General features: G+C 43.8%; 1 protein-coding gene across 6 annotated transcripts in view; it reads right to left on the bottom strand.

The window, feature by feature from the left end:
* Nucleotides 1-14,359, bottom strand: part of nbeal2 (neurobeachin-like 2) — a 35,049-nt gene that overhangs the window by 7,533 nt on the left and 13,157 nt on the right. For 3 of the 6 annotated variants that reach the window (XM_040116908.1, XM_040116912.1, XM_040116911.1), the window contains 27 exons: nucleotides 14,109-14,243; nucleotides 13,259-13,914; nucleotides 13,022-13,154; nucleotides 12,546-12,665; nucleotides 12,091-12,421; nucleotides 11,769-11,851; nucleotides 11,559-11,651; nucleotides 11,223-11,394; nucleotides 10,313-10,446; nucleotides 8,989-9,148; nucleotides 8,548-8,650; nucleotides 8,171-8,321; nucleotides 7,743-7,898; nucleotides 7,474-7,633; nucleotides 6,474-6,562; nucleotides 5,639-6,352; nucleotides 5,341-5,525; nucleotides 5,009-5,165; nucleotides 4,171-4,314; nucleotides 3,003-3,326; nucleotides 1,763-1,912; nucleotides 1,507-1,664; nucleotides 1,132-1,256; nucleotides 919-1,036; nucleotides 514-671; nucleotides 282-415; nucleotides 63-170 (listed from right to left, as the gene is read on the bottom strand). In XM_040116908.1, the coding sequence (XP_039972842.1) occupies nucleotides 63-170; nucleotides 282-415; nucleotides 514-671; nucleotides 919-1,036; nucleotides 1,132-1,256; nucleotides 1,507-1,664; nucleotides 1,763-1,912; nucleotides 3,003-3,326; nucleotides 4,171-4,314; nucleotides 5,009-5,165; nucleotides 5,341-5,525; nucleotides 5,639-6,352; nucleotides 6,474-6,562; nucleotides 7,474-7,633; nucleotides 7,743-7,898; nucleotides 8,171-8,321; nucleotides 8,548-8,650; nucleotides 8,989-9,148; nucleotides 10,313-10,446; nucleotides 11,223-11,394; nucleotides 11,559-11,651; nucleotides 11,769-11,851; nucleotides 12,091-12,421; nucleotides 12,546-12,665; nucleotides 13,022-13,154; nucleotides 13,259-13,914; nucleotides 14,109-14,243 (5,151 nt within the window). The remainder of the gene's footprint in view (nucleotides 1-62; nucleotides 171-281; nucleotides 416-513; nucleotides 672-918; nucleotides 1,037-1,131; nucleotides 1,257-1,506; nucleotides 1,665-1,762; nucleotides 1,913-3,002; nucleotides 3,327-4,170; nucleotides 4,315-5,008; nucleotides 5,166-5,340; nucleotides 5,526-5,638; nucleotides 6,353-6,473; nucleotides 6,563-7,473; nucleotides 7,634-7,742; nucleotides 7,899-8,170; nucleotides 8,322-8,547; nucleotides 8,651-8,988; nucleotides 9,149-10,312; nucleotides 10,447-11,222; nucleotides 11,395-11,558; nucleotides 11,652-11,768; nucleotides 11,852-12,090; nucleotides 12,422-12,545; nucleotides 12,666-13,021; nucleotides 13,155-13,258; nucleotides 13,915-14,108; nucleotides 14,244-14,359) is intronic. The other 3 variants (XM_040116909.1, XM_040116913.1, XM_040116910.1) reach the window with 2 other exon arrangements.

The following is a 14,359-nucleotide window of genomic DNA, read 5'->3' as shown; positions in this document are numbered from 1 at the left end:
AATAAGCACACGCTTCTGATGTATGTAACAACTTGACAGAGGGGACTGTATTGAACAAACACCTGTGTAAGCCCAGATGCCTTCAGTAGCTCTTGGGGGGAGCGGGAGCCGAAGTAAAACAGGTTGGGAGGCCGCAGCCCAAGGATCCTAGAATATACTTTATTTCGTACCTGAAAGGGCAAACGTAACATTTTTTTTCACACCACCACATCATTTAACAAACACTTATTCTTTCATACTAATTAAAGAGCAAAATGAGTTAAATTGGAACTGAGCATCACCTTCTTCCTGAAGTTGATGAAGTAGTGAGCCTGATCTATGAAAAAGAGCTCCAGTGCAGATCGTCGCAGGTTGTAGCGCCGCAAATGGACTTCTCTGAGCTGAGACAGAGGCCTCTTGAAATCAAACCCGATACCTGAAGGCAGACATATTACTCATTTTTTGTAGTGCCCTTTGAAGGAAAGTCAAAAAAAAAGGCAAGGTGTGATGTTTGCGATCACATATATTTCTTACCTTCCTCTGTCTCTTCTTTCTCACTGCTGCCATCATAGAAGTAGAGATGGTGCGTGGTAACCTCCAGACGGCCCGGAACAACCGCCACGATGGTGATGAGCTCGCAGTCTTCAGACAGAACCAGTTTTTCTTTTTGGCTCTCATCTTCCCCCTCCACCCTGAAAGCAGAAGAAAATGGTAAACCTTTACATTTTCAGCACTGCATTTGCAAATATCAGGATTTTCACACTCAGATGGACATAATGCTCATGGACTTTTCAAATATTTGAACGCCTGTTTGGTGAAATTTGGAGATTCAAAACTGGTATGCCTGGTCTATGTAAAGTGACATTTTTCTTCGTGTTTATGAAAAAATTCAACGTGTGGCAGAAGCTGGCACAAACGTCCTGCGAATTCGAGACTCACTTATTATCCAAAAAGACGAGGTCCTCTTCTCCTAACTGATCATCCTCCATGTCGCTCACTTTTGCTTCCTTTGCAACAGCAAGCGGGAGAGGTTCAGAACTACGAGGGCTATCAGCTCCTAAAAAAATCACAAAAAACAAAACATCTTCTGAGCACCATTTTGCTTCAGTGACCAAAAGGATAAAGTTAATATGTTTGTACACTGTAACATACCCATGTTGTCCCTCAGGGCGCTGGCCTCACTGTGAGGATCATAGTTGTAGTTGGGCACAAGTTTGAGACGCATCTTTGAATATGTCTCTGCGTTGGACAACTTCCATTTCACCTCTGGTTGGACTCTGTCAAAAAACAAGAAAAAACAACAAAAAAAAAAAACAATTTACAATTTAACGCATTTTTGGCAAGACTGAACAGCAAAATGACGACACAGTTTCAGAAAAATGTTTGCATTGTATTTTCTTTGTCCAACTTAGAGCAACATAGATCTTGGAGGCCACTGGCAGAACACTGTTCGTTCTTGGATGAATTTACATGTGAATCCTTGGCCCAGAGAGTATTTTCAAAGATAACTGTCAGATGTCATCATACCTGTTGGCCCATGCTCCTCTCTCACTGGTCAAAAGCCTGCGGAGAGCTCTCCAGTGCTTCCACACCACCCCCTGCTGGCTGGAGCTCTGCTTCTGCCAACTGAGGTACCTGCTGTTCTCACTTCTGACTCGCTTCAGGTAGGGGTCCACGATCACTTCCTGTTTTTGCAAAAAAAAAAAAAAAAACAGTCAGAAACAGTAATCTGAAAGGCAAAAATTTCACTTTAGCATGCATGATGCCAGAAAGTTCTCGTAACCTGAAACTTCGATTTGATGTCAGATCTGTCTTTGTCCCGACGAAAAGCCGTGCTCATCAGGTCATCGAAGCAGGAGTTCCAGAAATTGGACATGATGTCGTGGCTCCTCCCAAATGTGTCCAGCTCATACTGCTCCATGGTGGGCTGAACCTATGGGAAGATTTTGAGAGAGAAGACATTCAGTCACACACAGTTACAAAACTGTCATGACTGACACAAAAAAGCCTCAAGACTAATATCCATTGTGGTCCTTGATGTGGAGTCCAAATGACTAGGCAGAATTGTACAACATACATCAATAAAATCACTGTGAGCCCAACATCCAAGAAATAAATGACAAAAAAATGACATACAATTTTTTTTTTTTTAAAGTGGTGGCTCATTTTTAATATGAAAGGATAACGTATTAGAACTCCTGTCACAACAAAACCTAAAGAACGAGAATGTTAGAAGCATAAAAACAGGAGACAAGAATGGCATCACGCTTCCCAATCTCATTAACGGTTCCCTTTTTTTATTTATTGTATTACAAGAGGTATTTTTACAACTGCTGCACTGTTTAAACTCATCTGTTGTTTTTTTCTTTCCTCTTCTTACTGTCGCATATTGCAAGATAAAAACATGAAGCTGCATAAAAATAAATAAACTATCCTACACATACATTTAGGACAAATGCATAGGCTACACTACATGAACTGCAAACACATACACACTTAGACATACATGTGAGAAATCAACCTGGTCCAAGGTTCAAAGCTTTGAAGGCAGCCAAAGTTATGCCATACTGGCTAATGTATTGCGGGATCCGTATACAAAAGTGATCCAAACAAAACAGATTTATGAACACGCACTGTCACACAGTGCGATGATAAATCTACGCTCAGCTAGTGGTGAGTGTGTCTTTTTGGCATCAGTTCATAAAATATCTCAGCTTCAAGTTTGAGCGTAAACTGATCTTTGCCTGAAATATGGGGCTATATTTTTTTTTCCTCTCTAAACTTTGCATTAGATTTCGCAGCCACCCACTGGGAGGTAACTGGTCACAGACAAGGAAGCAAGATTGCAAAAATCCTGAGTGTACACTAATGTGACGAAGAACAGAGCCAGCAGTATCTGGGAATGATGGTTGATTATACCTACTTAGTCATAACAAAAAGAGGAGAGAATTCTCTATAGACTCCCTAAGCAAAAGATAAATGTCATCTAATTTTAAATGCATAAGGTCAGCCAACACACTGACCTGCTGCTGGTAAAACCCCCGCCACTCCGGTGTGTGACAGTAAACCTTCAGGTCCTGGGCGAAGGTGGTGCTGCCGTTCGTGATGGGCAGGTTGGGTAGCAGAGTCTGGAGGGTGACGGGGTCGGCGTGCTGATCGAGCAGAGTTCGCACGATGGGCACCAGTTGGGAGAAGGTCTCTGGGTGTCCACAGTTGGTACTGTCCATTACACCTCCGGGCCACAGGGGGGCGCCCAGCTGCCCCAGCAGGAAACACACCTCCTCCCAGCTCAGACACAGCACAGTCTGGAGCAGGCTGTGGAGCTTCACATAAGCCATCACACACACCTGAAGAGGGGCAAAGGGAAATAACCTATTAACTTTATAACTGAGAGTCTATCCATGCATTTCATAAAAAAGATATGATAAACAAAGATTTATGTAATAGTGTTTTACTTGGAAAAAAATACACTTAAATAAAAGTAGAGATGCCCGGAGTATCAGCAATATGTACTTCAAATATTTCTTTTATTTTAATCTGTTTATATTGCATATACACTCCGCTGAAGTGGCTCCAGGCTTGATTTCTTTCCAACATACCCACAGCTGTGATGTCAGGGTGAAATGATGTTGATTTATTTCAGGCCTGACATTTGGGAAAACAAATGGCTTTAGGCAGAGTTGGACTACTTTGCAGATGAACACAACTAGCAACATGTGAAGGAAAGCCTTTTGGTCAGTTCATTTATGACTGCTGCCTCAATCCCAGAATCCAAAAGGTACAAGAGCAGCAGCAACAACAAAAACAACAATAGCAACAACAACAACAACAGCAGGAGCAGCAGCAGCCGCAGCAGCAGCAGCAGCAGCCGCAGCAGCAGCAGCAGCAGCCGCAGCCGCAGCCGCAGCCGCAGCCGCACTCGTAACTCTGAGAGGAGCTGCCCTTTCATACAGAACACTCCCAAAGAGGAATGACTCAAATGTCTTTGAAAAGAAACCCATAGAAGGCTTGGTATTTCTCGGTATGGCTTTATCTGAGTGCACTTATCAAGTTAAATAAATACTGTAACCCCCTTAAATTTATTTTCTGCAAAGTTCAATCTTGGGTTGTGAAAGACATGTATGGCGAGGCATATTTTTTACATTTATGGGATGTGTATGGGACAGGACATGTTGTGTGGTTGCAGCTGACCTGGGAGTGCTGCTGCTGGATATACCCAGTGATGATACGCAGGCCGATCTGGGCCATTTCCTTCAGTTCAATGTTCCCGGGGCTGCCAGGGGTGCTATGCCAGGCTTGTAACTTGTCCAGCAGGTTCACCACCCCCTCAAATATCTGCAGTACAACAACAGCTGTCAAAAAAGGACTCAACAAAAAGGCTAGACCTGTTTCCACACCTTGCACCATCAGTGACAACCTAGAGCCTTTCAATACATTAAATACAGTTTCTTCTGCATTTCAAGGGTGATTCAGACACTACCTACACCCCAACGTGACTCTCCACCCTGCATTTCCTATAGACAGGAAAGTTTCCCTTGACAACAAACAAAGTAACTGACACAACCACACCCAGCTGAGCCTGCTTGTATTTACTGTCTTGGAATGTAATGACGCCTTTAACGTCAACATAATTGTATAATATTGTTAATTTCTAATTAAATTACAGCATCACATCCCAACAGCGTAATCTTAGTTTCAAAGATTTGTTGTGTTTCTAAATAATCTGATTTCATAGGCCCAACATAAAAAATTGTTATTGAAAGGGAATAAGCGTATTTCCAGAAAGGTTCCATACACCCCCTTGAGTTTAAATCATCATTTTTGCATATTTTATTTAAATATCCCTTATTATTTCCAAATTAAGTCTCTGCTGGCATAGGCTTTAACAGTGGAACAAAGAAAGGATTTCAAGTAGTCTCATTCTATTTTTTTTCTCAGAACATGGACTTGAATCATAATCTAGTCAACTAACCTTTATCAAGATGGAGACAGACTTTCAATAACAGAACAGAATGTGTCAGTGGTATACCTTTTCACTCCAAAGTGTGTGGTTGTCTGTACCCTCAGCAAACAGGAAGTCCTGCAGCAGCCTGAGTAGCCGAACCAGACTGGGACAGAAAGGCAGAGAAACGCCCTGGGCCTCCCTCAGGTCTGACAGGGAGGACTCCAGCATCATCTCCAACAAACTGGCACACAAACAAATGTTGAGTTCATCACATGACAATATTTCTGGACGTTGACAAAAGGTGACACAGCTTAAGGTGTTGTTAAATTAGTTTTTCCAGTTGCGTCACAGGCTCAATGCAGATCGAATGCGTTTTTTCTCTGAGGGGAAATAAATTTGAAATGCCCGTCACTGACCTGCGTTTGATGTCATCGGGAGGGCGCACCAGTTGGCAGGACGAGCCCAGTTTGGTGAGAACAGAAAAGACCTGTCCTCTCTCTCTCCACACCACATCCTCGGCCCCCTCCGCCCCACTGCCGCTCCACAGCACGGAGAAGACGATGTTAGTGAGGAGGTTGCACAGCTCCTCCTCAGGGGTCTGCTGTAACATAAACACTACTCAGTCCCAAACCAAAAGAATACACACATCAAAAAAAGACAAATAATAGTCACCCGAATCAGGTAAACCTGAGCTTAAAAAAAAAGCACCCATACCTGTGGGTTGGATGTATTGGAGATTGTGTCTCCAGTAGGAGGGTCTGTCCCATAGCTCGTATCATCCAGCACGTTGGACAGACTGGAGCTCTTCCTGGTTCTGAGTGGTGGAAATGGTTTGCAGTGCTCTAGAGGAGATGGTGTGTTTGCCAGACTACCTCCAGGGGTGTGTATGACTGTCTCTCCCATGCCTCCAAGCTCCAAATCTAAGGGTGATGTGCCAAAGGGAGAGAGGGGCTGGTACTCTCTGCCCTCATCATTGGTGCACGATGAGGTGATATCAACTGCGTTGGAGATGGAGGACGAGTGGCTGCCCTGGTCCACTGAATCAAATGACTTAAAATGGAGAGAGCCAGTGAAGTTTTTCAGCGGGCCCCCACATCCACTAGGAGGCGACTGGGATAAATCAGAGAATCCCTCGGAGATGTCCCGTGGGCCACCTTCATCCTCCTCCTCCTCATCCTCGATGTCCTGCGAGCTGCGGTAGTTCAGGAAGACGTCGGTGCGGGTGTCCTCTATGACCAGAGTCTGATCCCTGCGCAGCAGTGGCCGATAGTTTGGTTCAAAGGGTCTGTTGTTGCCGGAGTCTGCAATGCTGGCAGTGTGGGACTCGTAGGACTCTTTCACATAGAGTTTGGTGAGAACATCCTGCCAGCCGGGCTGCTTAGCGAGCTGCTTCACATAATCCTCATTGGAGTAGATCAGATGAAAGAGCTGATGTAATATCAGAGAGGAACAGGGAGAGCTTGTTTTCATTACTGAGATGATAAATATGCTTGGGATGAAACTGCCTGTGGTGGTTTTCGTAGAGCATGAATTATGTGAACAGACTGACCTTGCGACAGACGTCCAAGCGGACAGTGAGCACGGCTCGATGGGAAAGACAGACCACAGCCAGGAGGTCTCTGAAGTTAGGGCTGGCATCTGTGGGGCAGCAGCGAATCTAATGTCATTTTAAAGGCCATGAAAACCTTTTTTTTTTTTTAAATCAGGCTTTTGCTATAAATAATACGATCTTTCATAAACCCACTTATTATTTCCCAAAGTTAGAACAATACAGATATGAAAGATTTCTGTAATTGTGTCTTATTTTCTGCGCTGTTTCTTGTCGGTTTGAAAGGTGATGTCAGGTACTTCTATACGCACCAATCAGAATTCAAGGTAAGACTTTATTTTACAGGTCTGCTATTCCCGAATAATTTACAGGAAAAGTTTCCTGTAAAGAACTTGAAAGAACTGCTTCATTCCACTTAAACCAGAGTAAATATGAATTTGTTATTTATTTATTATTATTGGAAACTTAATTATTCAATTGTACGCTTGCTTGTAGACCAATTTCACATTTTTGCATGTTGAACTGACCTGAAGACTCTAGATTATGCCTGTTTAGCATTATTTGGAAGTGATCAGTTGTAAGTGTTACATTTGAACATTGTTTGTATTTTACCGGAAAATTTGCGCCAAATTACAGAGTTCTTTCCAGGAACATCCTTGAAAGTTATTAGGAAACTGATAGAAATGTACTGGCCTGACCAAATCACAATCTGATGATTGTTGCATTGTTTACTTATGTTACATGGGAGATACCACTTTCAATAAAATCTGATCAAAGCATATCCGCACAGTCCTCATGACGTAGATGAGTTTCAGATCATTAAACTTATTAATTAATAATTAATGATGTTTTATTTCTAACTTCAATGTTGACTATTGCTTACTCAGTTGTAAAGAGATTTGGAACCAACTTTTCAGGTGCTTTAACTTCTATAAAGGTCTTTTTTGCCCTCCATTTTAAAGCTAGCTAGACCAAAGCAGAAAGGTCGTTTCATCATTACCTGTAGCAAGAACCTGCTCATACAGACAGCGCACGGTGATCATGGTGACGGGAAGGTCTTCAAGGAAACAAACCAGGCCAAGGTAGCCAAAATCCTTAAGCTTAACTCGCTGCTTGTTGCGCTCGGACACTCGCTCGCTCTTGAGGATTTTGTATAAAATCTGCAACATCACAAGGAAATTATGACTTTTACACTGGTGTTTCCAAGAAAATATCTAACAAGTGAGAAGACAAAGTATTTTAAGAAGAGGTCCAATCAGTTTTTCTCACCCTGAACACCCTCTCCCTGGCCTCGTCTCCGAAGCTTGGAGTGAGCAGCAAACAGTAAAGCTGTTCCACGCCCCACTCCAGCAGCACGGCCTGCACCTGCTCACGTGGAGGGCTGCTTCTCAAGAGCTCATACAGCACATCCAAGGCCTTCACCACCTGCTTGGGAGAACAGTGAATCATCAGGACAGAGGGAAGAGCTGGGGTTGATCAAGTGCAAAGAAATATGTTGTAGGGAGGGTAACGTGTTAAGTGGGCACAAGTACAGAAATGCCAAAAAAAAAAAATTTAAAAGACAAAAAAAGGAAAAAGGAAGCATGGATGATCAGGGATAGCTCATTTGGGGATTGGAAGTCAAATATCATGCTGAAAAGGTCAATGATAACAAAATTCAACTCCCTACAGAAACAGAGATAAAACATAAGTACAACCTGCTGCTCCTCTCCTACAGTCAGAATGTAGGCGAGGACACTGTGAAGCTCTTCTGGTGTAGGAGACTTGAGAAAGTCTTTCAGCAAGGCGAACAGAGAGATCTGAATTGTTTGCTTCTCATCAGACAAAGAGCTGCCATCTTTCTCCACACTATGACCAAATATATAGTAGAGAAATAAATTATCCGAGTCTGTGTGTAAAATAGTCACGAATAAGTATAAATGTCTAAGAATAACTACACTTCATAAATAGTTTACTTTATAAATATTTAACTGCAAGTTCAATACAATTTGTTTCTAATTCTCTTAGTATAACCATTTCCTGGTGGACATCTGTGTCTTATTTTGAATCCACACTGTGGAAGAGAAAGGTTCACCTGTAGAACGTCCGAATGGTATCCAGAATGTACTGAACCCCATACTTCCTCTTCATGCGCTGCTTGCCTTTGTTTATCACAGATGCCAGGTACTGCACATGGGCTTCGGAAGGAGAAGAATACTTTTGTCATCTCCCTTCAGGTTGACATTTAGAAATGTCAAACAAATATGCAAGCTTATACCGAAGAAGAGCATTCATTTACAAAACCAGGGTGCTGAAGTGCAGCTTCACGCACAGATTCACTTCTAATCCTTGCCATGGCTTGAGCTCGAAACATTAATGTATTCTATCTCTGCTCTACGGTGCTTTAAGCCTCCTCTTACTCCTTTCAGTCTTGGCGTGTGCATATACATATAAAAGGGGACACAAACAGCTTCGGCAGACATGAAAAGGTTCAGCAGTGCGTTACTTGACAACACGGCTGCCGATTGTGCCTTACCCAGACAAACAGCGAAATGGCTCTTAGTCCAGATGCGGAAATCAAACAGCAGGTGCTGGTAGAGTTGCTGTAGAAGTGGGCTGTTGCCCTCACTGAAAACCTGCTCCAGCAGCAGCTGACATGCCATTAAAACGTTCATGTCCATCATGCTGCCTGGAACCTGCAGGAGAGGAAACAAAGAGGAGCGGTGTTAAGGTGTGTTTGCGTTTGAAGTATGTTTTCATCGATTTGGATTTATGTGTGTGCAAGTGTTGGTGTTTTTTAAATGACACTCAGAGGCTAGTGGAGTTTAGATATACTGCAAGCATTTATGAACTGTATGGCTGCAGTGATTACAGCCATTACTCGATTAATCCATCAAACTAACCATTTTGATAATTGAGGAATCAAGTAATGTTTTATAGACTAAAAGAGAGCAAAACAGAGCAGATTAACTAGTGATAAAAATAACCATAAACTGCAGCCCTAGGGTGCTGTATGTACTGTACGTGACTTTTTGTCTTTGCTTCTGCCAAACCTGGCAACCCCATATGATTATTAAGACTCGGTTTCCTTACAGGAGGCTCCGCCTTAACATCACATATTTCAACATATCCTGTCAGAGGACCTAGCATGTCTGCGCTGCACCAGTGCAACACCTGACGGGCTGCAACCAGCAAATATTCACATCTATTAAAACTGTCGGACCATGTAAACTTCTGAACTCAAACATAAGTTATCATGAGTCTGAAGAAATCCTTTCTACTACAGATGCCTTACTAAATAAGGACTGTCCATCACAGGGCAATGTAAGTTTGTCTTTGATTTAGCTCAGCATCAAATACAGGTTAATTAAAACATTGCCTACCTCACTGCAGCAAAAACCGAACAAGACGACTAGTTATGCTTGCTTGAGACCCACTGAGCAGTTTAGAAACTGTAAAATATTACACCAAGAACTGAGGAGTGGCAAGGATGCTTCACAACTAACTCTGGCTTCCATGCCTCATATGATTTTTAATTTACATTTTTTAAATTAAATTCTGCTATACATAATTTTCCTGGATTTCAACACAACATTTTCAAGCAACAGACTTTGTAGCTGATATCCTTTGTTCTCAGTCAGAGAGCCCATGCAATCCGACAAAGTCTGCATAAATTCCCCCACGCAAGCATGTGATACTGCCACTCTGAAAGAACCACTGCTGTCTCAACAACACCATACCCATTCATTACACAGCAGTTACACCGAGGCAATACGACGGAAAAGGTCAATTATTCTCTTTCAGATGCTTCTCGCAATTACTTCCCACCCGCTGTGGGAACTGACGTACGAGGCACTTACTTTGCTGAGCATGACTCCTATGATGCTCGGCCCATGGCAGTGCAGCAGGCTCTCCTGATTGACAGGGTGATGACGGATGAGGTTTTTCACCATCAGCAGGAAAGCAGCAATGCTGTTTCTCTCTAGTCTGCCCTCTGAGAGGAAAAAAAATTAGGGCAAAACAACTTTCAAGATTTCCTGTATTACCCACAGTTGTATTTATGCGTTACAAAGCACTTTGTTGACATTATCATATCTCAGGATGAGTCATATGTGTGGGTATTTGTCTCACTTCTGCTTGACTGTTTGTCTTATTTTGTTTATGTCAGAATTTATGCAGCCTAAGGTGCTGTGAGCTTCTGAACTGCAATTCTTCAAGCATGTTGTGGCTCGGTATACCCATGCTGACTTTTAACCTGTCAGCAATGATTTTGTCCGTTGTATATTATGTTGTGCCTCTTGTCTGACTGTCTTGATCGTGTGTCTCACTGTCTCACTGCTACTCAAAACATGTCTGAACTGCACTAAGAATCATTCCTAGCATTTGGCATAAGATTACAACTGAATGAAAGGAACAACAAAACAACAACATTCCCAAAATGCGGAAAAAAATATATTTATGATACTTAAAGGTTAATTTACCAAAATTACAAAAAAAAACAAAAAAAAAAAAAAACACAGCATTCTCTGACCCACATATATCTAAATATGCAAATAGTTTTGTTTGATTTGCTCAGGTTTTGTGATACCAAAGCAAAGATTTCTGCCAAAGGTTTTCATGCTCACAGTATATTCAGTCTTTCCAGAAACAATGTCTCCTTCTCTATAATTTACGTGAGGCCACCCTTTCGTGAAGACACTATAATTGCATCTAATATTTCATGCAGCAATAAATGTAAACTGTTGCTATCTGAACCAAACACGAACTGACCCGCAGACTTGTTCAGTGGGAGCAGCATGGCAGCGGGGCCTCTGGAGGAGGTGAGCTCCGGTCCAAGCAAGTCTGAGATCTCCTGACCACCGTTGTAAGCCTGCTCGGCCTCACACACCTGCTCAAGCAGGGGCAGCAAAACCCCTATACCTCCAACCACATTTACAACATCCTACGGGGAAGAAAAAAAAAAAAACGAAAAAAAAAAACATTCACACACACAAGGTTTTCGTAAACTTCCACATCAGTTCTATTTAGATCTGATGTGGAAGGAGACCTACCCAAAAAGGAAGCAGCGCAACAGCAATAAAGATAGAAACAAGAAACATTTCTAACCTTGATGTCCCAATTCACTACCCTGTGTCCTGTCAGCCTGCCGTCATATTGGTGATTGGGAGACAGGTCTAGACATATCTGGCTCTTAAAGGCCTGAAGAAAACACATACACGCATGTGAGCAAGAATATTTTGCTGGTATCGTTTATGATTTACACAGTAGCAGCATTGTAATACAATGTGTAGGTTTTCCCAAGTTTCAGTGGGTCACCTGTGGAGTGTAGTAGAGCAGAAGCTTGCTGTTGAGATCAGATAACTCTCCATCCGTTTTGAATAAGGACACGTGATTGGGGCCTGTGATGGAGAGCAGAAAGCAATGTAGGTCATAAATATGCTAAATTTACTTGGTGTACACGTCAAAAATACATGTACAGCCAGTATTCTCTCAAGTGTCTGGGCACCATGATTTTCTTTACTACTGGGTTCCTGTACATTTCATTTACTGGTGAATTCAGCTACATGCTTAAATTATTAAATGCTCAAGGTATATAATGTGTACAAAAATATTTGCATTGCAGCAGAGTGTGACCTACCTGCAGCATAAAGAGCTCTAGTCTGGGTCTGCTGGAGAGCCTCGTGGCAGATGAAGGCATTGCCCAGGAGACCATCCAGAGATGTGGGTGTTCCCCACTCTGTGTCCTGCAGTCCCGCTGGGATGGTGTGCACAGGGGAGTTGCCTATAGAACCCCAGTGGCCTCCTGCAAAGGAGGCTGGGAAAGACTGGGAACGGATGAGGGAGGGGGCATGGGGAGGGAAGGCAAACTCGGGTGACGGGTTGGAGGACAAGGTCATGGGCAGGTTGGGGGAGGTGGTGGTGGTAGTGGTCCGGTGGCCTGCAGAGCCGATGCAGCAGGAGGTAAAAGGCTTCAGGATCAGGTTCAGGTCGGGGAGAGACAGAGGAAGTGAGACTGACGGAGGGGAACCACTCAGTAATAGTATGATACAGTATGTTGATGATCAGGATACACTAGACACCAGTTTCAGTTACCTCACTGAGAGATGGAAAGCGAAGCTGAGCAGTTTTACGCTGCTCTCCATCGATGTAGATGGTGACCAGGTTCTGACCAAAAGGACGGCGGCCCGGGATGTGGACTATATCCACTGAATGCTGTGATGAGGATGACGAAAGACCGCACAAATGTGTGTCAACATCGCAAAAAGCTAATTCTTTGTTTAAAGTTTGATCCTTACAAGAGGTGAATTTTTGTATTGAGACACTGGAGGAAAACAGTCACAGCTCACAGCTTTAATTTAACCATACTGATAGACCTCTCTAGCTACAGTACTTGTCTCTTCAGGACACTCTTCAATTTTTTATAATAATTATGCGTCAAGGTTACAGGCCTAGACAACACCATTTTGATTTTCTCCTTGATTGAATCTATTTTTATTTGGGACAGACTAAATGAGGACAAACGTTGGCCAAAATCCTGGCTCTACAATTCAGCATGTGTCCACACTCACCCAGCGTGAGTCAGCCAGTGGGTGGTCTGGCAGCGAGACAGCCATGTAGTCTTTCTTAGTGCAAACAGCCACTACCAGCACCCCTCCCATGGTGAAGAAGGCTTCTAGCCCAGTTCCACTGGCTGTGAAGAAACTTTAGAGAAAGAAAAAAGGTTTCTGTCAAAAATTATACTATGCAGGTGGACACTTAAATGCTTGCAATTTAACGCTATTCTCATCCGCCCTGTGTTTTTCTACCTGTAGAGCTGCTTCCTGCGTGGACCTTTTCCCATCTCATGCTGAGCCCCTGTGCCAGAGTTGGCAGGAGGTCTGCGGTTGTTGGAGAACTGTGAGTGACAGGACGGGAACTCCATGTTGAGGCAGAGCCAAGCATGAAAGGCAAACCCGCTGCCTGGCCAGCGCTGGACTGTGGGCACCATAATACCTGCCATGGGGGGCGTAAGGTCAAAGTACTGCAAGGCACTGTCCTGGCCTTCTCTGGCTGCCATGGCCGAGAGCACTCGGATGATGCGAGTGCAGTAGGGGTGCACCCTCCCCAGCACTGCTCCATTTTCCTGATCCACCCTGAGCAGTCTGAGCAGACTTTTTAGCTCCTCTGGTTTCAGACACAGGGAGCCCAGGTGCTGCAGGAGGCCCAGGAGTGCATCTGCACATTGCCTGTCCAGACTGTGGGGCTGGGAAAGCACCTGCAGCAGAGCCCGCACCATGCCTGCCTCCACAGCCACGGTGCGACAGGACAAGGAGCCACTGCAGACAGTGGCAAGCCACTGCGCCACCAGCAGCTGAAGGTCCCTCTGACCCGACAGGTCAGGCAGCCACTGCAGGAGCAGCAGCAAGGGCTGGTCATTACTAATGCCGAGGTGATGAGCGTGGGCATGCTCGCCCTCCACTGCCTGGAGACGAGGAGGGACGAAAACAGAGAAGGCAGAGAATAAAAAATAAGATAATAGACATGGTAACATGACATGATAACTTCAGGTTAACTATTACTGACACAATTTAAGTCGGAACGAGGTCATCGATAAGAGCAAATTGACTTCTACTATCTCTGCACTGAGCAGGGTTAATGAGGAAATGTGTGTTTCACCATGTTCATCAGCTCCTGCAGCAGCCTTTTGGTGGGTTGACCTTGACTCCTCAGCACATCAAACAGCTGGGAGTAGCCAATCCTCTCCTTGAAAACCTCCTGAGGGGGAAGGAGACAGAAATAGGCTGGAGAAAGCTGCTCCAGAGGGGGATAATTAGTTGGCACACTTCCCCACATTGGAAGCGAATACAATGAGGTTTCTTAAATGAACGCAAAACAGCTTTCCTCATCAGGCACTAGTGTCTGGTGGC

Source organism: Xiphias gladius, chromosome 22 (genome assembly GCF_016859285.1).
Source record: "Xiphias gladius isolate SHS-SW01 ecotype Sanya breed wild chromosome 22, ASM1685928v1, whole genome shotgun sequence".
Taxonomy (NCBI): Eukaryota; Metazoa; Chordata; class Actinopteri; order Istiophoriformes; family Xiphiidae; genus Xiphias; species Xiphias gladius.
This window is presented reverse-complemented; position numbering and strand designations above follow the sequence as displayed.